This window comes from Geotrypetes seraphini, chromosome 1 (assembly GCF_902459505.1).
Source record: "Geotrypetes seraphini chromosome 1, aGeoSer1.1, whole genome shotgun sequence".
Lineage (NCBI taxonomy): Eukaryota > Metazoa > Chordata > Amphibia > Gymnophiona > Dermophiidae > Geotrypetes > Geotrypetes seraphini.
This window is the reverse complement of record NC_047084.1, coordinates 292462592-292486972: the sequence shown is the minus strand read 5'-3', so window position 1 is coordinate 292486972 and position 24381 is coordinate 292462592. Positions and strand designations below refer to the sequence as shown.

At 44.5% G+C, this 24381-nt stretch overlaps 1 protein-coding gene across 9 annotated transcripts in view; it reads left to right on the top strand.

The window, feature by feature from the left end:
- Positions 1 to 24381, top strand: part of EXOC6B (exocyst complex component 6B) — a 920925-nt gene that overhangs the window by 568517 nt on the left and 328027 nt on the right. For all 9 annotated transcript variants that reach the window (XR_004540231.1, XM_033953524.1, XM_033953543.1 and 6 more), the window contains 2 exons: positions 8167 to 8301; positions 10207 to 10386. Coding sequence is in view for 8 of the 9 variants with exons in the window: in XM_033953524.1 (XP_033809415.1) it covers positions 8167 to 8301; positions 10207 to 10386 (315 nt within the window). In the remaining variant the exon portion in view is untranslated. The remainder of the gene's footprint in view (positions 1 to 8166; positions 8302 to 10206; positions 10387 to 24381) is intronic.

Below are 24381 nucleotides of genomic sequence, written 5' to 3'. Positions count from 1 at the left end.
GTAATATCAAAGAAAAAACATGATTAAATTTAATCATGAATTTATGGTGAGTATAACTATTGGGCAGACTGGATGGACCATGCAGGTATTTTCCAGCCATCATTTACTATGTTACTATATCTTACCTATCCAATTGTATTTACAAGGTAAATTTCCTTTCACACTTGATTCAGAGATACTACAAGCTTCTCTTCTGTCACCCATTTTTTTATTCTGTTCTTAGCCCCATTATTGACACTAGACCAATCATTAGGATTCACACTATTCATCTACATAGATGACATACAAATACTCCACACATTAGACACTACTACAGCTACTGAAATCGCCAACATAAACCACAAACTGACCTTCATTACAGCATGGCTAGCCCATCACAAACTAAAATTAAACCCAGACAAATCCAAAATAATCATTTTTGATTCCAAAGAAAAAATTGAGCTGCCCATCACAACCGTCCTAGATAATACCTCCGTCCCATTTGTAATCTCAACATGCATACTAGAAGAGTGACCCTTGACTCACTACTTTCTTTCAACATCCACATTTTGTAAACTATCAAAAGTTCTTTTATAAAACTTTGTCTGATATGTTTGATTCGGCCATTACTCTGTTCTCTTGCATTGAATGTACTAGTTCGCTCACTAATTCAACTAGACTACTACAGTACAACACTTTGTTCAAAGGCATAAGAATCAAAGACTGCAAACATTTAAAATACTGCTATATAACTTATATAAAATGAAAATAAATCTCAAATGCTGCAAGAGATACTGAAAAGATACCACCAGTAAGAGCAGCCAAGCCAATCAATCAATCCGAAGAAACAGCACAAAGCACTAAATTGCCCCCTTGACAGTGAAAGTAATCTGTCCCGCATTGTGAGCCAGTCCATTAAGCGCTGGAATGGTGATATTTGACGGTGCCTTATGCTTGTTGTTCCACACTAAGGATGCGTTTCACTTCATTATTATTAGTAGTACTTTCACTGTCAAGGGGGCAATTTAGTGCTTTGTATGGTTTCTCTGGATTGATCAATTGGCTTGGCTGCTCTTACTATATAATACATGAAAATTTGACCACATTGTTCCACTTATTTAAAAAAAATATATATATATATTACATCAGCTACAAATCGCATCACTTATAAAATATTAGGTTTTAAAAAATACTATAATCAAACCAACCACATTTCCTTTCATGACTTCTCATATCGCACAAAGAGCTCTCCATACCGCAGAACATAACTGCTTAGTCATTCCTACTTACAGATAAATTTTTCATGAGCACATCCGTCAATCCATTTTTTTCCGTAAATGTACCTACAGTTTGGAACTCACTTCCCATTACTATACGTCTTCATACCTCTTTAGAATTTTTTAAAATCTGACCTAAAAACTTTTCTCTACCGTGATGCATACTCCTAAAAATTTCCCCATTCTTGGGTACTCTAACCTGTCAAAATTTATGAGATGAAGCCAAGGTTTTGACACCTTTTGTACTATCCTCCCCTGCTTTCCTATACTTATTGTAGTTCTTCTCTCCTTCTCTAAAATCATGTCTTTGTATTAACCCCCTGTCCCTTACATATTTACTTAAAATTAAGATTGTAAAATGCCTAAAAGTATCTCTTGTTGGGCAAAATAGCAAATAAACTTAAAACTATGAGGCAGAAGAATGGCTCTAAACATGCAGTCCTGAATACAGAAGTTAGGTTCGGCACAATCTAGTAGTTATTACTGGATATTACCTCTATCCCCTCATATATTGATCGAAAGAGTCCCACTATTAAAAAAAAAGAGGCGCAACATAGCTCTGATGGCATAATGACATAATGGATCAGACCAATGGTCCTTCTAGCCCAGTATCCTGTTTCCACAGTAGCCAACAAACCAAAAAGCAGATAAGTCCCAAAGCAAGTAATCCAGTTTATTAATAACAAAACCCAACGTGGCCACATTTTGCCAACAGGCTGTGGGTGAAACGTGGCCAGTTGGAAGTTTGTTATTAATAAACTGGATTGCTTCCATTGGGACTGATCTGCTTTTAGTTTGTTGCTTACTTTGTGGCATATCTCTGCCACTAATTAGTGTTGTCCACAGTGGCCAATCCAGGTTACAAGTACCTGGCAGAAAGCCAAATAGAAGCAACTTTCCATGCTATCAATCCTAGGGCAAGTGGTGGCTTCATCCATGTCTATCTCAATAGCAGACTATGAACTTTTCTTTGAAGAATTATCCCAAACCTTTTTTAACTCCATCTACATTAAATACTGTTATCACATCATCTGGCAATGAGTTCCAGTGCTTAACTAGTTAAAAAATATTTCCTCTTATTGGTTTTAAAAGTACAGTAAAACCTTGGTTTGCGAGCATAATTCATTCCAGAAGCATGCTTGTAATCCAAAGCACTACATCAAAGCGAATTTCCCCATAGGAAGTAATGGAAACTCAGACGATTTGTTCCACAACCCAAAAACTTTAATACAAAATGCTATACATACTTCTATTGCAAGACCTCGCTTATTTAGAACAGTCACTACACTCCTGTGGTGTCAGAGAGAGAAGAGCCATCAGCTCAGTTGTGATGATGTGACGTGTGTATACTGTATGTACTCGTATTGCAAGACTTTACTTCCCCCTCCGTATTCGCAGTTTCCATATCTACGGATTCACTTATTCGCAATTTTAAACCTAAAATTCCTTTTTCTTTTTTTCGGGCTATTTTAAGCCTTGTAAGCCCCCCTTAAGCCTTACCTGGTGGTCTAGTGGGTTTTCGGGGCAGGAGTGATCTTCCCACACTCCTGCCCTGTGCAGATCGCTCACAGGAAATGGCTCGAGTGACTACGGGAGCTCAAGGCAGCCATTTCCTGTGAGCGATCTGTACGGGGCAGGAGCATGGGAAGATCGCTCATGCCCCGAAAACCCGCTAAACCACTAGGTAAAGGTTAAGGGTGGCTTTCAGGGCTTAAAATAGCCGGGGGAAGCGGTCCAGAGGCAGTCCAGAGGAGGGCGACGAAAATGATAGGAGGCTTGCGCCAGAAGACGTATGAGGAGAGACTGGAAGCCCTGAATATGTATACCCTAGAGGAAAGGAGAGACAGGGGAGATATGATTCAGACGTTCAAATACTTAAAGGGTATTAACGTAGAACAAAATATTTTCCAGAGAAAGGAAAATGGTAAAACCAGAGGACATAATTTGAGGTTGAGGGGTGGTAGATTCAGGGGCAATGTTAGGAAATTCTACTTTACGGAGAGGGTGGTGGATGCCTGGAATGCGCTCCCGAGAGAGGTGGTGGAGAGTAAAACTGTGACTGAGTTCAAAGAAGCGTGGGATGAACACAGAAGATTTAGAATCAGAAAATAATATTAAAGATTGAACTAGGCCAGTTACTGGGCAGACTTGTACGGTCTGTGTCTGTGCATGGCCGTTTGGAGGAGGATGGGCAGGGGAGGGCTTCAATGGCTGGGAGGGTGTAGATGGGCTGGAGTAAGTCTTAACAGAGATTTCGGCAGTTGGAACCCAAGCACAGTACCGGGCAAAGCTTTGGATTCTCGCCCAGAAATAGCTAAGAAGAAAAAAAAAAAAATAAAAATTTTTAAATTGAATCAGGTTGGGCAGACTGGATGGACCATTCGGGTCTTTATCTGCCGTCATCTACTATGTTACTATGTTACTATGAGTTAGGGGCAGAACCGGCCCGAATATTATTCACAGTTTTTTAATATTCACGGGCCGGCTCTGCCCCTAACCACTGCGAATACGGAGTGGGGAGTGTAGAACAGTCACTACATTCTTGCAGTGTCAGAGAGAGAAGAACCTTCGGCTCAGTTGTGATGTGTGTATACTGTATGTACTTGTATTGCAAGACATTGCTTGTATATCAAGTTAAAATTTAATCAAATGTTTTGCAAACCAAGTTACTTGCAATCCAAGGTTTTACTGTATTTCTTTGTAATTTCATTGAATGCCCCCTCGTCTTTGTAATTTTTTATAGAGTAAAATATTGATTCACTTGTACCAGTTCTACACCACTCACGATTTTATTTCTTCCATTTGTGCATCACACATACCTATACAAGCTCTAGGCAACATTACAGAGGAAGGAGTTAGAAGAGGGTAGGGATGACTAGGGAGGGCAGGAAGGAGTGGAGAGAAGAGAAGCATGTCGAATATTTCAAAGAAATTCCTAACTGTACAGATAGGAGCATCATCTATGTAAATGATATCTAAATGAATTAACCATTAAACAATAGAATTCAGGGAAATTCAGTTAATAAAATAAAAACAATAGGGGTAAAAACAATGGAATAAAATTTAAAAATAATTAATAAACTGGAAGAAAAAATTGAAAAACAAAATCAAATAAGTCTGCACAGAAGTCCAATTTCCTGAAGCTTCAATCATATTTTTCCTTATCTGTCTATTTTCCAAACTGAAGAGCCCTAACTTCCTTAGCCTTTTCTCAAACTAGAGGAGTTCCATCCTCTTTATCACTCTTCTTTGAACCTTTTCTTTTTTTTTTTCCCCTTACCTCTTTGAACCTTTTCTAATTCCGCTTTATCTTTTTTGAGATATGGCGACCAGAATTGAACACAATATTCAAGGTGAGGTCACACCATGGAGCAACATAGAGGCATTTTAATATTCTTACTCTTATTTACCTTCTCTTTTCTAATAGTAGCATCCTCTATGCTTTTTTGGACGTTTCTTCATATTGGGCAGAAGGTTTCAGCATGTTGTGTATGATAAAACTTAGATCTTTCTCTTGGGTGCTGACCCCTAAGGTGACCCTATCATCTGGTAGCTGTTATCACTTTGCATTTATCCACATTAAATTTCATCTGCCATTTGGATGCCCAGTCTTCCAGTTTCCAAAAGATGGCATAAACTGGCACTTGGATGCCTTACTAGTCAAAATATCCAAGTGGGCTTTTTCAGAATTGACGTTTTAGATGTCTTTCTGGTTGTTCTGATCCCAGTGCATCTATATCTTAAGGGTGTGTGTTAGAGGCATGTGTTTGGTGGAATTAGGGCAGGTTTAGCACTTGGAGACGTTTTACTACAATAATCAAACATTTTACAAAATGTCTAGGGCACAATTTGGACATTTTGGGCTAGACCTGTTTTTAAAACGAATAAGGGCCAAAAAGGAACCCAAACTGACCCGATGACCACTGGAGGGATGAAAGTATGGCCCCCACACACTTCCCTAGTGTCTTGACATATTTTCAAGGAAATGGTTGGATAATGACGGAATGTTAGAGGGGAAGGATCTTTGATAAAGCACATCTGTGAAACATGTTGGATCCGAACTTCCCTGATCATCAGATTAAAGATCAGTAAAAGAAGAAGTATTTTTTCACTTATTTATTAAAGTTATATTGAAGAAAGTTGAAGACTCTAGATATACCGTATTTTCACGCATATAACGCGCGCGTTATACGCGTTTTTACCTACCGCGCATACCCCTCGCGCGTTATATGCGTGAGCGCGGTATACAAAAGTTTTAAAACATAGTTCCCACCCCGCCCGATTCACCCCCCCCAGCAGGACCGCTCGCACCCCCACCCCGAACGACCGCTCGCACGCGCTCCCACCCGCACCCGCATCCACGATCGGAGCAAGAGGGAGCCCAAGCCCTCTTGCCCGGCCGACTCCCCGACGTCCGATACATCCCCCCCCCCGGCAGGACCACTCGCACCCCCACCCCGAACGACCGCTCGCACGCGCTCCCACCCGCACCCGCATCCACGATCGGAGCAAGAGGGAGCCCAAGCCCTCTTGCCCGGCCGACTCCCCGACGTCCGATACATCCCCCCCCCCGGCAGGACCACTCGCACCCCCACCCCGAAGGACTGCCGACTTCCCGACAATATCAGGCCAGAAGGGAGCCCAAACCCTCCTGGCCACGGCGACCCCCTAACCCCACCCCGCACTACATTACGGGCAGGAGGGATCCCAGGCCCTCCTGCCCTCGACGCAAACCCCCCTCCCCCCCAACGACCGCCCCCCCAAGAACCTCCGACCGCCCCCCAGCCGACCCGCGATCCCCCTGGCGACCCCCACGACCCCCCCACCCCCCTTCCCCGTACCTTTGGTAGTTGGCCGGACAGACGGGAGCCAAACCCGCCTGTCCGGCAGGCAGCCAACGAAGGAATGAGGCCGGATTGGCCCATCCATCCTAAAGCTCCGCCTACTGGTGGGGCCTAAGGCGCGTGGGCCAATCAGAATAGGCCCTGGAGCCTTAGGTCCCACCTGGGGGCGCGGCCTGAGGCACATGGGCCCAACCCGACCATGTGCCTCAGGCCGCGCCCCCAGGTGGGACCTAAGGCTCCAGGGCCTATTCTGATTGGCCCACGCGCCTTAGGCCCCACCAGTAGGCGGAGCTTTAGGATGGATGGGCCAATCCGGCCTCATTCCTTCGTTGGCTGCCTGCCGGACAGGCGGGTTTGGCTCCCGTCTGTCCGGCCAACTACCAAAGGTACGGGGAAGGGGGGTGGGGGGGTCGTGGGGGTCGCCAGGGGGGTCGCGGGTCGGCTGGGGGAGCGGTCGGAGGTTCTTGGGGGGGGCGGTCGTTGGGGGGGGGGGGGGTTTGCGTCGAGGGCAGGAGGGCCTGGGATCCCTCCTGCCCGTAATGTAGTGTGGGGTGGGGTTAGGGGGTCGCCGTGGCCAGGAGGGTTTGGGCTCCCTTCTGGCCCAACTACCAAAGGTACGGGGAAGGGGGGTGGGGGGGTCGTGGGGGTCGCCAGGGGGGGTCGCGGGTCGGCTGGGGGGGCGGTCGGAGGTTCTGGGGGGGGGCGGTCGTTGGGGGGGGGGGGGTTTGCGTCGAGGGCAGGAGGGCCTGGGATCCCTCCTGCCCGTAATGTAGTGCGGGGTGGGGTTAGGGGGTCGCCGTGGCCAGGAGGATTTGGGCTCCCTCCTGGCCCGATATTGTTGGGGAGTCGGCGGTCCTTCGGGGGGAGGGATGTATCGGACGTCGGGGGGGGGGGCATCAGGCTTTCAGGATGGGGACAGACCTTCAAGGGGGGACAGTGCACGGAAGTCAGGGGGGGTGAACGGAGAGTCGGAAAGTCAGGGCGGGCGAAAGGAGCGTCGGGCAGCATGCGCGGTATACCAAAGTTTTTGTACATATCATCGTGATTTCTGCGCGCTATACCCGTGTGCGCGTTTTATACGGGTGCGCGTTATTTGCGTGAAAATACGGTACATATAAGGGAAAGGTAACATTAAATGAATATCAAAATTAGTTGGACCAGTGACGATTGAACACGGTAAGCTAATCGCTATGAAAACATTTGAGCGGTGAGTGGTGTTGCTGAGGTCCGGGTCAAATATCACTAATAATATAATATTGTGGAAGAGCTATAAGTAATTTTGCTACTTGGGATTAAGAAATGTAATAGAATAAAAACACATGTTAAAACAAAAATAAATCCAAAATTCAATAGACATCACTGAAATTCACCTAAAATCGTTTTGTGCTCTATTGGTGTGTCAAGTTGGCGCACAGCACCTCTGGCACTGTTGCCAAGCTTCTACACTCATGGGATGTACCTGTAATGTCACGGGATGGAGCTGTAGATGTTCCGGGCTAGGGAATCGGACTTAATGTTTATCAATTTGGGAGGGATTGCAGGCGCAGATGACAACAGGAACTACTGCTGTGGAAGCCAGGTGGTCTCCTCTCCAGTGTTGATTCCAAACTTTTACGCTCACAGACTAGCATATGTGATGTGAAAATACCAATAAACACTGATTTTTTTGTGCCTCCGTGAAATGCCTAATTAGATGGAAAATTAACATCCAGATTCACAATTTATAGACCTCAAGGAAGTCCTATTTATAAGCTTTTATTCTAAATGTTTTGAACAAAAGAGTGCTTTGGGTTTGTTTGTTTTTAACAACATACGTAAATGATTTCTTCACTTTTTTCTCTATATTTGATTTCTGTATTAGAATATGGCTTCATCTTGGCTAACAAAACTGTGATTTTTTGATTATTTATTTCACTGATTTAAAAACTTAATTTTTTTTAAATCCAAATGTCTTACTTCTGAAGATAAAGGCAAAGCTATGTACTATCAGCATGAAAACTGAATGCTTCATAATTTGTCTAACTTACCAATAACCTCAGATTAAAAGCAAAATGTTTTCTTCACAGCTTGTACAGATAATTATTAATACAACCCACCTAGAGATTTCCTGCAAGTTCCTAGAGGAATTCATCACCAACATCACTAATGTGCTCCCAGAAACTGTCCACACCACCAAACTATATGGCTTAACCACCTTCAAGGTAAGAATCCTTTATGCTTTTCTGAGTTAACAAAACTTAACTGTCTTAACAAAAACTAAAGCCCCGTGAAAAGCTTTGCATAAAGCATACAAAAATTGGAGCTGATTCAGCTCCAGTTCTTAGGCTGTGAAGAACATAAGAATTACCATACTGGGACAAACCGAAGGTCCGTCAAGCCTAGTATCCTGTTTCCAACAGTGGCCAACCCAGGTACGAAGTACCTAGCTAAATCCCAAGTAATAAAAGAGATATTATGCTCCTTATCCTAGGAATAAACAGTGGATTTCCCCAAGCCATCTCAATAACGTTCTATGGACATCCCTTTTAGGAATTTATCCAAACCTTTTCTAAACCCCACTAAGCTAACTGATTTCACCACATTCTCTGACAACAAATTCCAGAGTTTAATTACACATTGTGTGAAGAAATATTTTCCCCAGTTGTTTTAAATCTACTACTTAACAGCTTCATCTCATGCCCCCTAGTCCTAGTATTTTTGGAAAGAGTAAACAAGCGATTCATGTCTACCTTTTCTACTCCACTCAGTATTTTATAGATCTCCATCATATCACCCCTGAGCCTTCTCATCTCCAAGCTGAAGAGCCCTAGTCGTTTTAGCCTTTCCTCATAGGGAAGTCATCTCATCCCTTTTATCATTTTCATTGCCCTTCTCTGTACCTTTTCTAATTCCGCTATATCTTTTTTGAGATGTGACGACCAGAATTGCACCCAGTATTCGAGGTGTGATCGTACCATAGAGCAATTCAAGGGCATTATAACATTTCCATCTCTGTTTTCCATTCTTTTCTTGATAATTCCTAACATTTTATTTGCTTTCTTAGCTGCCATCGCACATTGTTCTGAGGGTTTCAACTTGTCCTCAACTATGACACCTAGAGGAAGATTCTCAAAACTTTAATGTGCCTTTAATGTTCTTGTTAAACCAGTTCTAGCTGGTTTAGCTTGCATGTATTTTAGCGGTGGATTATCAAAATGGCTTACCATGGTCTTTTCCAAGTTTTTTAGCAGTCTCCAATAAAATGTACTAGAATGAAATCGAGTGATTCCCTAACCTCGTTGTGCTACATTTTTGGCCAAAATTTGCCAACAGGTCTGAGCTGTTGTAGCCTTACTTTCTGATCAGTGCCTGAGCGTTGACAGGAAAGTAAGGTTTCACAGCTCAGACACCCCTCCTCCCTTCCACACAAATTAAAATAAAATTAACAAACCCCCAAATCGAAGATCGGCCAGAAAAGGTGCCCACTCTCTCCCACCACACTTGCATGATCTCTGGATGCCCACTCACTTCTGCTGCTCTCGCACAACTTCATGGCACGCACTCCTGGCAGTGGAAGAGATGCCCACTCTCTCCCGCCGTGCTCACACAATCCCCCAACTCTAATGCCCCCCCGCAGCGGGAGGGATGCCTACTCCCTTACTTCTGTAGCCCAACCCCCCAACAAATCCCCCTTTGCCCCCAATGACCCCTCCCTCCTGCCCACCCTACCTTATTCAGGTAGTTCAACCGGAGGGACAGCCCATAGTGTTTTGAAAATGCTCCTATTACTGTTTTTTTCTGTAGTTAACCCTTATCTATTCTGTGTTAGATTTCCAGTTCTAGTTCTGATGTCATACAAGTGGCCCTTGGTTTTATTACAAAAGGAAATTAAAATTAACCAGCTTTGTTGAACAAAAAATAATTATTTAATTTTATAGATCTTTTGTTTTCCCATCAAATGGAGCTTTGCAGTGCAGTATCTTGTAGTCTGACACAGATCTTTGAGAAGGAGGCTGGAGCAATCTGAAACAGAGCTCATTGTTATTTTTTGGGCACTGGCCGTGAGCTAGAAGGATATGTGTTAGCAGTACTTCTTCTCTAAGCCTGTTTTACTTTATCTTTTGCAGGATGCCCGCCATGCTGCGGAGGAAGAAATCTACACAAACCTGAATCAGAAGATAGACCAGTTTTTGCAGTTAGCGGATTATGATTGGATGGCTACTGAGCCAAACGGCCGTGCCAGTGATTACCTGCTGGATCTCATTGCTTTCCTGCACAGCACCTTTGCAGTTTTCACACACCTGCCTGTAAGTAATAACATTTGAAAAAAATGTTAAAATGGATACATGCAGTCTGCTTATTTTAATGGTTTATTACTTGTGAAGAGTTAACTACTAAATGAACACACAGAAACCTCCAAGTATTAGGGTGTCCTATTTCAGTTTGCTTCAAAATTGTTCTTACAGGTACAGACTCAAGAGTTTGTACTTGACTAAAAAAAATGGTGTATATGAGAAATAAAAGTAACATATCAAGGTGTATTTGGAAATGGCTTTTAATCAAGCCTATGGCACCCAATGCAATGAAGATATTTTTGTATTTTTCTCTTAGTTTTTTGGTCTGTTCACTGCATTCCTTAGTATTGGTTTCTCCACTCAATTCACAAAATAATAACTTGACACTAACACCTACCAACATTCTCTTGTTTTTCTGCTTTACCACTATAGTTTTCTTGCATTAAGCATTTTCTCAGCTGATCATAACCCCTTCATTTTTCATAAGAACATAAGAAGTTGCGCCCGCTGAGTCAGACCAGAGGTCCATCTTGCTCAGCGGTCCGCTCCCGCGGCAGCCCATCAGGCCTAGTGCCTGAACAGTGGTCCCTGATTAATTTTGTAATTTACCTCTAATCCCATCCCTATAATCTACCTTTACTCTTATCTGTACCCCTCAATGCCTTTGTCTTCCAAGTACCTATCCAAAGCTTCTTTGAACCCCTGTAGCGTGCTCCTGTTTATCACATCCTCTGGTAGCGCGTTCCATGTATCCACCACCCTCTGTGTGAAAAAGAACTTCCTGGCGTTTGTTCTAAACCTCTCCCCTTTCAATTTCTCTGAGTGCCCCCTTGTACTTATTGATCCCCTTAATTTGAAAAATTCTCTTGGTGTCACAGTCCCAGGACTTATCCGGTACAATTAGACTGTAATGTTTAAAAAGTTTCCAATAGCTGAGATGTGCTACCTTGAATCTTTCTGTATTGAAATTTTCTCCCATTAGAACTTTGCAGTCAGCTACAAGAGAAGTAACTATTTCCTGCTCTTTCGTACAGAACCTAAATATATTTGTTTTACTTTTTTTAATGTGTGTTTGCTGTGAGTCTTAATGTTCTGCAGATCAGTAACTGGCCAGGCAAGTGTGAAATTCAGCAGTTTGAGCTTTTTAGACCAGTCTGTTTTGGGGTTTCACAAAATGTCCAAAGTTCCTGTGTGTTCTATATTATTGCTCAGCACATACTAGCCCGGATTCTGTACAGAATCCATGTTATAGACGCCGGTTAGAGAATTGGGTTGCCGCTGAGCTTATCATGGCAAGGGATCTTCCTGCTGTGATAAGTTTAGCTGCTGCTCAACCCCCTCCCCCCCTCCCCCCCGAATGTTCGAGGCAGGAGGGATGCCCAGTCCGGAGGGAAGGGTGCTGGGCTGGGCAGTCCGGCAGGGGGGATTGGGCATCCTTCTTGCCGTGATTGTTAGGGGGGATTGGGGGGGACAGGTGGCTGTGGCTGCTAAACTTATCGTGGCAGGAAAAATCCCTTGCTGCGATAAGCTCAGCAGTCTTCTTACAATGTAGGCCTACATTGTATGCATCTCGCGCTGGCCTAGGGAGACACGTACGGCCATCTGGAATAAATTACCCGAGTTTGTCTGTCAAGCCCCTTACCTTGTTTAAAAGCAGACTGAAAACCTACCTTTTTTATATAGCTTTCAATCCTTAACCTTACTCCTCTGCCCTCCAACCCATCCTGCTGATTAACCGTTCACCTTCACAGTATCCATGTCTGTCTTACTTGTTTAGATTGTAAGCTCTTTCGAGCGGGGACTGTTTTTTTACTCCTTGTGACTCTGTACAGCGCTGCATGCTTCTGGTAGCACTATAGAAATAATTAATAGTAGTAGTAGTAGGTCCGCCTAAGGCTACTTCTGGGCCAAATCATGCCCATGCCTAGCCTTAGGTGAGCTTAGGCGGGCTTGTCTGCCTCCCTAAGCTCCAGGAGGTGCCTCCAATGTAGGATAAATATCCCTTCCTCGGGATATTTTTTTTAAAAAAACGTGCATTCTTATTGGCTTGATAGACAGCAGTAGGACGCCTACTGCCGCCTACAATCGGGACGCCGTTTATAGAATTTACCCCACTATGTGTGGGTCAAAAGTTGTATGTGCAATCCTAATACATAAAGGATATTGTTGAGGTACCTTGAAGGTGTTTTGTTCATCCTGTTTGCATTCACAGCTCATCTTATAAATGTTTTACCTTGTCAGTTTCTACCTGACAGCTTTGAAATCACTGGAGCTAGTTGTTTAAAGTACGTATAGTCTGTAATTCAGAGCAAGATGTTACACAGTTATATCATAATGTCACCAGTCTTAAAAGTTACCCATAGGACTATCAAACACAGAAAACAGAGATCTCAAGATATCAAAAGGGGCCTCTGTAAAAATAAATCTACAGATCCAGGCCTTTTGCAGGAAATCAGCAAGTAGATCTCATACTGCTGGGGCAACCTTGCCAAATATTGGGTCTGGATATCATTCTTGACATCGCTGAGATCACAGACAGTTTCAACAATATAGCCAGGACAAGCTGATACATTACTGAATTACAAACCGGAAGTTAGAAACACACACCAATTTCTATTACAGAAACTGCCTCAATCATGGAGATTAAGAAACATAGGTTGCAAGATAGAAAGTTACAACTGCTGCAGAACTTCTGATAGAAATTTCTTGCTTATCTGGCAGTGGCATATGATACTAGTTAGTTGTATAATGAAGATGAGCTGGGACTTGTTTCCCTATTTAGCTGCTGTTGGTTAAGCTGTCTTTTGTGGCTAAAAACTTCCAGGTAAAACCTATATAAATTGTTCACTGGTTTGTTTGGCTGATCAGGGTTTTCACTTTAGGCTCCCAGATTGCAGTATTTCAAAAATACATCTAATATAATAAAATGCCGCGCATGCGCACTAAAAAAACGTGTTCCCTGATCTGTCGCGAAAAGACGAGTGCGCATGCGCGGTTTTCACGCATCGGGCTTACCACCGCTGCAGCCAGCTGAGGTCTATGACGCAGCTCAGCCTCTTCAGACAACGCCGCTCCTCCTCTTCGGGCAGCAGGCTCCTCTCCTCTCAGCGCAGCCGCTCGGAGGCCGCCGGGACAGAGCTGCGGCGCCGATCGCCTCCACCAGTCGGGCAGCCAGCCGCCGATCTCCAGCGGGCGGGCTATCGGAGGAGAGGGATCGCGGTCGCTCAGCGCCCCCACCGAGGAGCCCAGCAACTTTCCGCCCACCCGATGGCGATTCCATTAGCGTGTGTAACAGTCTTCACACACTCATTCGGGCCCTTCTCCTGCCCTGATTTGCTCAGCCGCGTCTCTGATGATGTCATCAGAGACGCGGCAGAGCAAATCAGGGTAGGAGAAGGACCCGAAGCAGCGTGTGGAGACTGCTGCACACACGCTGCTGGAATCACCAGGTTTGTAGTTGGGCCCGCGGGAAGGGAAAGTGGGGTAGAGGAAACACTAATGCTGCTGCACAGGGAACTGCTGTGGGGGGAGGGAAATGGAGGGGGAGGCAATGCTGCTTTGGACAGACAGACAGAGGGAGGAAGGGAGGCAGAAAGAAAAGAAGAAAAACACAGGGGCAGGGAGATACATAGAAAGACAGACAGACAAAGGAGGCCAGGGACAGAGACAGAAATAAAGACAGCGGGAGTCGCGTCGGGGGGGGGGGGGGGTGCGGGATGTGGCAGAGGGAACTTTTCCAATGGGTGCAACTGGGCGGCTAACGGGAACCTATGATCAGGGGCAGAGCAAGGTAAGTGTATCATAGGGATAAGAAGGAGGAGGGGGGAGAAAAAGGAAGGGATGCCTATTGCTGGATAGGGGGAGAAGGAAAGAGGTGCTGATGGACAGGGGGGGGTGACGAAAAAGGAACAGAGGCATAATGTTGGACAGGGGGAGAAGGAAACAGGTGCTGCTGGACAGGGGGGAGGTAAAACAAAGGGAGAAGGGCTGCTGCTGCATAAGGAGAGCTGTGAAGGGGTAGTGGTGGACACAGGGGAGGTAAAAGGAAGGGAGAATGGACAGGGGGAACAGGCAAGGGGTGGTGGTGGACAGCCAAGGAAAAAGAAAGGCAGAAAGAAAAAAAAAAACGGCTAAGGAGAGAGAGAGAAAGAAATAAAGAGAGACACACACACATATATTCTAGCACCCGTTAATGTAATGGGCTATAAGACTAGTGTATAATATTCTCAATCATTTGCTTTCAGTATTTTTGAAAGTTTTCAGTTATTACTGACCTATAATTTCATTGAGCCATTCAGAGTAGTCATGTTTGGAACAGTATCATAGCTTGTATGTATAGAACATGATCCTTGATTTATCTGTGCAACATCTATGAGGTTATTTGTGACATCATACTCATTAAAGTGCAGTCAGAATCATGGAATGAAAGAAAAGCACAGTGTTGTCCATTAAAAACTGTGCAACTGAAATATTTCCTTAGTAACAAATTATCATAATTTAGAAAATATTTTTAAAGCCTTTAAAATGAATTGAAAAGGAAATAGTTTGTAGAATCAAGTGAACTTGCTGCTGACTATTCTTTTCAGAATATTTATTTTATGCATTTAAACTACCGTATTTTCACGCAGATAACGCGCACCCGTGTATAACGCGCACACGGGTATAACGCGCAGAAACCATTTTTTTATGTATAAAAACTTTTGTATACCGCGCTCACGGGTATACCGCGCATGCTGCCCGACTGTCCTTTCGCCCTCCCCGACTCTCCGTGCGCTGTCCCGACTCTCCGTTTACCCGCCCTGCCCTGCCCTGCCCTGCCCTGCCCCCCCCCCCGGCAGGACCACTCGCACCCCCACCCCGAAGGACCGCCGACTCCCCGACAATATAGGGCCAGAATGGAGCCCAAACCCTCCTGGCCACGGCGACCCCCTACCCCCACCCCGCACTACATTACGGGCAGGAGGGATCCCAGGCCCTCCTGCCCTCGACGCAAACCCCCCTCCCTCCAACGACCGCCCCCCCCAAGAACCTCCGACCGCCCCCTCATAAATGCTTTTATTAGAAGCTTATGGCTTGCCCACTAAATATCCTCCCTTCTGGAAGACACAGCAGAGAGTCTAATAAGAGCCCACGAGAAGAGACTGTGCAGCGAACTCAAATGAGTTACTGTGTTCAGGTTTCAGCTGTGTCAGCGGCACGGAAAGTTACTGCCATCACTTATCTGTATTGATTGCTGCAGGGAAGGGCTGAATCGGGCTGTTGTGATGACAATATCTCATTCCGGCGCGTGTACACACACGCACGCAAAAATGGACACACGGGTAACCCTGAGTTAGGCATGAGCACTATAAAGACAATGAGTTAGGCATGAGCACTATAAAGACCCGCGACCCCCCTGGCCGACCCCCACGACACCCCTACCCGCCTTCCCCGTACCTTTGTGTAGTTGGGACAGACGGGAGCCAAACCCGCCTGTCCGGCAGGCAGCCAACGACGGAATGAGGCCGGATTGGCCCATCCGTCCCAAAGCTCCGCCTACTGGTGGGGCCTAAGGCGCGTGGGCCAATCAGAATAGGCCCTGGAGCCTTAGGTCCCACCTGGGGGCGCGGCCTGAGGCACATGGTCGGGTTGGGCCCATGTGCTTCAGGCCGCGCCCCCAGGTGGGACCTAAGGCTCCAGGGCCTATTCTGATTGGCCCACGCGCCTTAGGCCCCACCAGTAGGCGGAGCTTTGGGACGGATGGGCCAATCCGGCCTCATTCCGTCGTTGGCTGCCTGCCGGACAGGCGGGTTTGGCTCCCGTCTGTCCCAACTACACAAAGGTACGGGGAAGGCGGGTGGGGGTGTCGTGGGGGTCGGCCAGGGGGGTCGCGGGTCGGCTGGGGGGGCGGTCGGAGGTTCTTGGGGGGGCGGTCATTGAAGGGAGGGGGGTTTGCGTCGAGGGCAGGAGGGCCTGGGATCCCTCCTGCCCGTAATGTAGTGCGGGGTGGGGGTAGGGGGTAGCCGTGGCCAGGAGGGTTTGGGCTCCCTCCTGGCCCGATATTGTCGGGGAGTTGGGGAGTCGGCCGGGCAAGAGGGCTTGGGCTCCCTCTTGCTCCGATCGTGGATGCGGGTGCGGGTGGGAGCGCGTGCGAGCGGTCGTTCGGGGTGGGGGTGCGAGCGGTCCTGCTGGGGGGGTGAATCGGGCGTCGGGCGGGGTGGGAACTATGTAAAAAAATTTTTGTATACCACGCTCACGCGTATAACGCGCGAGGGGTATGCGCGGTAGGTAAAAACGCGTATAACGCGCGCGTTATATGCGTGAAAATACGGTAATACTGTTTTCCAAGGTGAGTTTTCTGTTTAGGTACCAGAGGCATTGTTCCTGTCGATGTGTGCTCACAATCTAAAGGGTGTTAAGCCCTTTATGTGCGGTTAGTGCATGATGTGTTAACATGCAATATACTGCAAAATGCTTTATTATGTAGTATCCTGTTTGTTGCCTTATATATATATATATATATATTTTATTTTTTAATTAATTAATTTTTTTTATTATTATTATTGTTTATTTTTGGTAGGGAGGGGGCATGTCATGGGCAAAGAGTTCTCACATTTAAATAATGAATTTATTTATTTAAACATTTTCAATTCCTCACTATCTACCATTCTAGGCAGATTCCAAGAAACATACACAAGAACCAATAACAAACATACAATAAAACAAATAAAAATTCTCCTTTAAAATAATCCAGCATCAATTATTCAGATTTGGGCAACACAGCAAGCATCATGTCAGGCAATCATGTCATTATCTAGATCAGGGATCTCAAAGTCCCTCCTTGAGAGCTATAATCCAGTCGAGTTTTCAGGATTTTCCCAATGAATATGCATTGAAAGCAGTGCATGCCCATAGATCTCATGCATATTCATTGGGGAAATCCTGAAAACCCGACTGCATTGTGGCCCTCAAGGAGGGGCTTTGAGACCCCTGATCTAGATACTAACTGGATAAAACAGGGTTAAAGTGGGAGCACTTAGCGTTTCCTAAATAGGAGAAGTGTAAGAGTTCCAGTGTTAATTTCTTGCAGGTACCATGTGCTAATGATACCATGTCCTATAAAGTGTTGCATCAAATTTGCACTTAGCATACAAAAAAAAGTCCCATGTTAAGTGCAAATTTAATGTACTTGATACTTAATACGAGAGTAAGTACTTAACTCAGGACTTACCCTAGAGCAGGGGTGTCAAAGTCCCTCCTCGAGGGCCGCAATCCAGTCGGGTTTTCAGGATTTCCCCAATGAATATGCATGAGATCTATTAGCATACAATGAAAGCAGTGCTTGAAAATAGATCTTATGCATATTCATTGGCTTACCAATATACAAAAAACAACGGGATTTATAATATCTGTTCAATAGCTCTCATAAATTAGACGATAACTCCATAAACAAAAAGAGCTATATTTTTACCCATTAATTATATAAATACTCATTTATTATACAAATAATTTACTCATAAGTTTATTCCATCATACTTTTTTTTAAACCCATAAAGGCAATTCATACATACATATTAACTAAATACATCTGAAACCTTCCCAATCTACCCTAGAAGTTCCAACTAAAAGTTCATTCACTAAGTGAAACGGTGTTCATATAAATTTCATAAAAGGTTTTCAATACTGTGCCAACTTTCACTTTGTAGGTCTTGTTCTTCCGGAGTTAGCTCTTCTTCATATACCACTCTCTTCCAATAAACTGAGCAGTTACGCCCAACACAGCTCTGTTTCGCATTTTGGCGGCATCAGGGGCTTTAGATTGTTCTCAGCTTCAGTTTGTTCACATTTTCTTCTAATTCATTATACATTGCATCTTGGCCCTTTCTGGAAACGTCAATCGCTCCTCCTAAACTTACTTGCTCCACTTCATCACTGACGCTGAAACCGTGGATTGAAGACAAAGTTTTATTTTATTTTTCTTTCCAGCTTATGATTTATCTTTAATCTTATCTATTGTTTTGCCTTTTGTCTTTGTTTTGTTCTATTTCTATCATTTAAATTTCTCCAGAATTCTACTGTTCAACGGCTCCCCCTTCTGCTTCTATTCCTTTCTCTCCTCTCTTCTACCTCCCAAAGTATTTAGATCAATGCTGTCTTGTTAAAATGTTTATTTTATTTTTATTTTTCCTCTAACTCTACTTTTCACTTCTCTATTACCCTCCAGGTACTTTAGTTAGATTGTGAGCCTTCGGGACAGTAAGGGAATTTTTCAAGTACCTTTCTTATTTCTAATCTTAATGTATATTTTCTGTAAACCGCTTAGAACCTAACGGATGTAGCGGTATATAAGAAATAAATTACATTACATTACAATTGTGAAAACTGCAAACCAGGAACTTTCTCCGCATCAGCTCAACAGCTACACCGCTCCTGTAATTGCTTTACCAACCCCAAAAAACTACGGCCTCAAAACACGCTCACACAAATACGCACAGGTTTGGGAAGAATTTCATGAGCCATTTTCTGCATGCTCTTCCCACTGATTTTATAGGCCCTTTAAGACAGTAGTTGCTGATCTCTAGATCAGTGATGCCTCCATAGCTTTAGCCATACACTACAAGCGTGTTCCTGCTCCTGGGGGTAGTTGCCACTGAGCCTAAGTTGCTCCTGAATCTGATAAGTAATGAAATTTCCCAAATCTGCTGCGGACAGGATAAAACTTAGGGCTCCTTTTACGAAGGTAAGCTACAGGTTTTACCGCACACACCGGATTAGTGTGCGCTATAGCGCGCGCTAGCCAAAAATCTACTGCCTGCTCAAAAGGAGGCGATAGTGGCTAGCGCACGCGGCATTTTAGCACGCGCTATTCCGCACGTTAAGGCCCTAGCGCACCTTTGTAAAAGGAGCCCTTATACTTTACAGTACAGTGAATGACCAAAGTGAAGTTCAGTGTCACTAAAAATCTCATATGATTCCTCTGGATTTTATAATTACCAACACTCATGTTAATTGATTTTATTTATTCAAAATAATTATAAATCACTTTTCTAGCCAAAGCAGCTTACAGTGTAACACAATAGCTATAAAACAATACAAAATTAAAATACTTTTGACAAGCAAGAAAATAAACATAAAATATTAAAACTTGATCCCTTAAAACAAGCCTGAAATATTACATTATAAAATATCCATATACACTGTCATGTATGATTAATAAAACATACAGCTTGTTTCAAACAAACAAAAAAAAAGAATTTAGAAGAACTAACATGAGAAACTGCTTCAGGGAGAAGCAAAGCTTTTGGCCAGATGGCAGCTATGACTGGGATCCTCACCAAATTTGAAAGTTAAGCCTATATGTATTAATGCATCTTGATGTATTAACACCATTTATTTAAGCATTTACCATATATGTCAAATTAATCTGGCCTCCAGGGCTGTTCAAGGAGGACTATAGCAATAAATATTAATTGCATGTTAATGCAAATTAGTAAATCTAGGCCTTGGATCTGGTGGGTCAGAATTCCTAATTTTGGCTTGTGGGTCCTTGACTACTGGATCATGGTCTGTGCTTTTGTCTAATAGAGTTGGTTTAGATATCTGGCCTATGCTTTATCACCTAGACTCTTTAAAAGCTGAAAGTGCTGTGAAAATGTCATGCTGAGTGGTTCAGACAGAGGGCGGGAGAAGCAAATACTGCTCTTAAGTTACTTCCACTGGTCATTTACAGTTAAGCTTAACTGCATTTTAATTCATCACCTACAAGCTGTTACAAATATTTGCTCTGTTGTTAGTGATAAATGTGGGTGAAACTATAGATCTCCCTCCATATTCGTGGGGGTTAGGTGCAGAGCCGGCCCGCGAATTGCAAAAAATTGCGAATAAGTTTTTCGGCCGGCTCTGACCCACCTGCGTCCCCAAATCTTACCTGGTGATCGCGAGGCAGAAGCAATCTTCCTATGCTCCTGCCTCATGCAGAGCCGTCATCAAAATGGCTGCCGTGAGTTCCCATTGTAGTCTTGAGACTATAATGGGAACTCACGGCAGCCATTTTGATGATGGACAGCCTAAAAATAGAAGAAAAATAGCGGAAAACTTAGACAAAAAAAATTGCGAATAACCGAATCCGTAGCTACTGAAACCGCAGATACGGAGGGAGAAGTGTAATAAGCATAACTGAAGATGGGAATGCTTGGTAACAATAAGTTTTAAAAGAGGGAGGACTTGCAAGAAAGGATGTAAAAAATTCTGATGAGAACATGTTAAGCAGCATAAATTACCACTATGGCCACAAATGTAGTTTATTACTCTGCCTGTCAAAATAACCAACCAAAATCTGGCAGGCATGTTTTGTAATCTTCTGAACATAGAAATAAAAATAACTCTCAACATTCTCTTTAAGAGAAAATAGCATGAAGTTTTCCTTTCTGTATCTCAGAGAGTCAATCATGCATCAGAAGTCTAGCGCTCTAGCTCTGGAGTTTGTTTGGTGGATGAGGCCTTGTATTACAGGCTTTGTGTCCAGGCAGGCCTGAATCATTAACTTGAATATGAATTTCCAAAAGAAAAGAGCAAGAAGAATAATTTATGAGATTGGTGCCAGTGGTTTATATTTGGGGTGCTGTGGTGGAAGTGAGGGAAATAGAAGCAGCTGAAAAAATGTTAACATTTCCTTTTCAAATAAACCTAAACCATTTGGGAAGTAACTAAAAGTTATATGCCGACCAGTCTCAAATATTGAAGCCATTTATTTGAAAATCATAAAACAATATTCCAGTACTGTAGGGATGGTATGCTGAATGAGAGGGTTGTCCATGTCAGTGGCGTACCTAGCATATGTGACACCCGGGGCCCATCATTTTTTGACCCCCCCCATCTTTATGAAAAACATGATTTTTAGTAACAATCCACACATCACACATGAGTACCTAGGAAAAGGCAGCATCTTACATACTGCAGTGAGCAGTACAACATCAATACACCCATTGTAAAACTAAACAAGCCAGACTAGTACAGATCAATCCTGCAGTCAGTCCTAACAAAAAACCATGTCTTTCGAACACACAGAAAACACCTTTGCCTAGTATGGAATATGTAATCGCAAACTAACCCCTCCCTCTTTTACAAAACTGTAGTGTGGATTTTAGTCACGGTGGTAACAGCTCTGACACTCATAGAATTCTGAGCATCAGAGCTGCTACCACCACTGCTGGTAAAAGGGGGGATGAAATAGAAATACATAGACAAAGGTTAAACTGAACCAGCAAGAAGCTGGTTGCATACAATGCAACACCACAGAAACAGTGACACATGTCTCCTAAATCAATCAATAAATAGAAATTTTTTTTCTACCTTTGTCTTTTCTGGTTTCTGCTTTCCTCATCTTCTTGTTACTCTCTTCCTTCCATCCACTGACTGCCGTCTCTCTGCCCCTATATGGCATCTTCTCTCCTTCTATATGCCCCTTCCAGAAACTGTATGCCTCCCCCTTCCATCTCTCCTTTCACCCCCATTGGTCTGGCATCTCTATCTCCTCTCTTTCCTTCTCCCACACCTCTCCTCTACAATCCCTTTCCCTTTTTTCCCTCATTTTCCTCTTCAATTTATTTTCTGCATCCGTCTAGATCAGTGTTTTTCAACCTTTTTGGGGCAAAGGCACACTTGTTTCATGAAAAAAATCACGAGGCACACCACCATTAGAAAATGTTAAAAAATTTAACTCTCTGCCTATATTGATTATATATAAAGTAATTCTCTTGAATAGGAATCAAATAAACACAAAGAAAGTATTTTATAATTACTTTATTACGAAATAAAAATTATAAAATACTTTATTCAGTGCGAAACCTGGGCCTGTTTGGCTGAACACAAAGCTGATATTCTGGCTGGAATCGAAGAAAGACACACACGTAGCTCTTCGTCAACAGCTCTCAGTCTCTCTCTGTATTTGGTTTTTATAGCATACAAAAATAGACAAATATACCCTCCATCCTTTTTATTAAACCACAATAGCAGTTTTTAGCGCAGGGAGCTGCGCTGAATGTCCAGCGCTGCTCTTGACGCTCATAGGCTCCCTGCGCTAAAAAACACTATTGCGGTTTAGTAAAAGGTGACCATATTGTAAAATATAGACAGCAGATATAAATTCAGAACTGTGCATAGTAAGTGAAGGGAAGTTTCATCTCTGGGAATTTACCCAGTTAACTATTAAGTTATTTGGGCAAATTCCTTTGAAAACTGTGGTAATACTGCCTCCACTTTGCTAAATTTAAAATAAAATCATTTTTCCTACCTTGTCTGGTGATTTCTGGTTGCACTTTCTTCTTCTGACTGTGCATCCAATCTTTCTTCCCTTCTATCAGCCTGTATGCTTTCTCTCCTCCACACCTCATTCCCTCCCCCAACTTTTTCTTCCTCTCTCCCTGACCTTTCTTTCTTTTTTTCTGTTTCTCTTCTTTCCTTCTGTTTCCCTGCCTGCCCCCTTTCTTTCTTTCTCCCTGCCGTTCCCCAAGCCACTGCCACTGCCGCTGCCATCGGGGAACAGGACCCACCAATGGATAACAGGCCCCAAAGTCGACGCCGACGCATGCTCTCCCTGCTTCGGGCCGATCAGTCTTCCTCTCCCCGACGTCAATTCTGCAATCGGAGAGGAAGTTCCGCCCAGCCAGGCAGCGATTGGCTGGCCCGAACTTCCTCTCCGACTGCAGAATTGACGTCGGGGAGAAGAAGACTGATCGGCTCGATAGATTAGATCGCCAAGACAAAGTGAGTCCTGGGTGATCGACTCACTTTGCCTTGGCGAGCTACTGGCGCCCCTGCCTCGGGCCCCCTGTCAGCTCCGGGCCCGGCGGCCCTGCGGCACACCAGGCAACATCTCGCGGCACACTAGTGTGCCGCGGAACAGCGGTTGAAAAACACTGGTCTAGATTACATTCTTACTACCCTCTCATCAATTTCCTTTTTTACTGTCTACCACCTCTTTCCCTCACCCTCTCCAGTGTTTTCCTAACTCAATCCTTTTCCCCCCATCATGTGCCCTCCTTTTATTTGTCCCCTCCTTCCATCATGTGCCCTCTTTCTCTACCCCTTCCATCTAGTACCTTCTCCTCTCTCTGTCCACTTCCATCATCTCTCCCCTCGTTCTCTCCTCCCATTTCCTTCCTACATTTGCTCCCTTATCTCTCCCATCCGCACTTCCATCCCACATAGGCTCCCCTCTATCCTCCCCACTACTATCCAATGTCTGCCCTTTCTCTCTCCATCCACCCCTCTTCAATCAGCATCTACCCCTTTCTTTCCCTCCAATCCAATTCCCTCCAGTATCCTTCCCCCTTATGTCTCTCTCCCCTTTCTCTATACATCAATTCCATCAGCACCACCCTTCCATACCACCCTGCCCCCTTTCTATCCCTCCACCACTCTTCCATTCCAGCAGTCCTGCTCCTTTCCCGTGATGACTGTAGCTGCCGGTCCACCCCACTCCGAGGCACTTGCTCTGGAGCAGAGTCGGCAGCCGCATGCTGGAAGGTCCCGCGATGACTCGTCTGCAGGCTTTGCTCCAGAAGAAGTAAGTTATGTTGGAGGGGGTGGACCCGGCAGACGCAGGGAGTTGCGGCAAGGTCCCGCAATGACTGCGTCTGTCGAGTCCTCCCCCTCCGACGTAACTTTCTTCTGCTCCAGAGCAAGTACGTAAGAGGGAGTCCACCGGCAGCCGCGCTGATGTGCAGGTCCGGTTGCACAGTAGGGCAGGACGACCCTGCCATGGCCGGCTGTGCACCTCCCCTAAGGCGTGCACCCAGGGAGGACCCCCTCCCCCCCCCCACTTGGTATGCCACTGGTCCATGCCTGCTTGCAAGCATTTTGCAGAAGATGTCAATCACAGCTTTTCAGATTGTCCTCCTCCTCTCCATTCTCTGCTGGCCCATTCAGTTCTTGCAAATTAGCATGAAGGTGGTTTGATGATCTGCTCCTTCTATTTCTTTATTATTTTGTGGTGATTTTAATTTTTTTTTTGGTCATTTGCTGTTT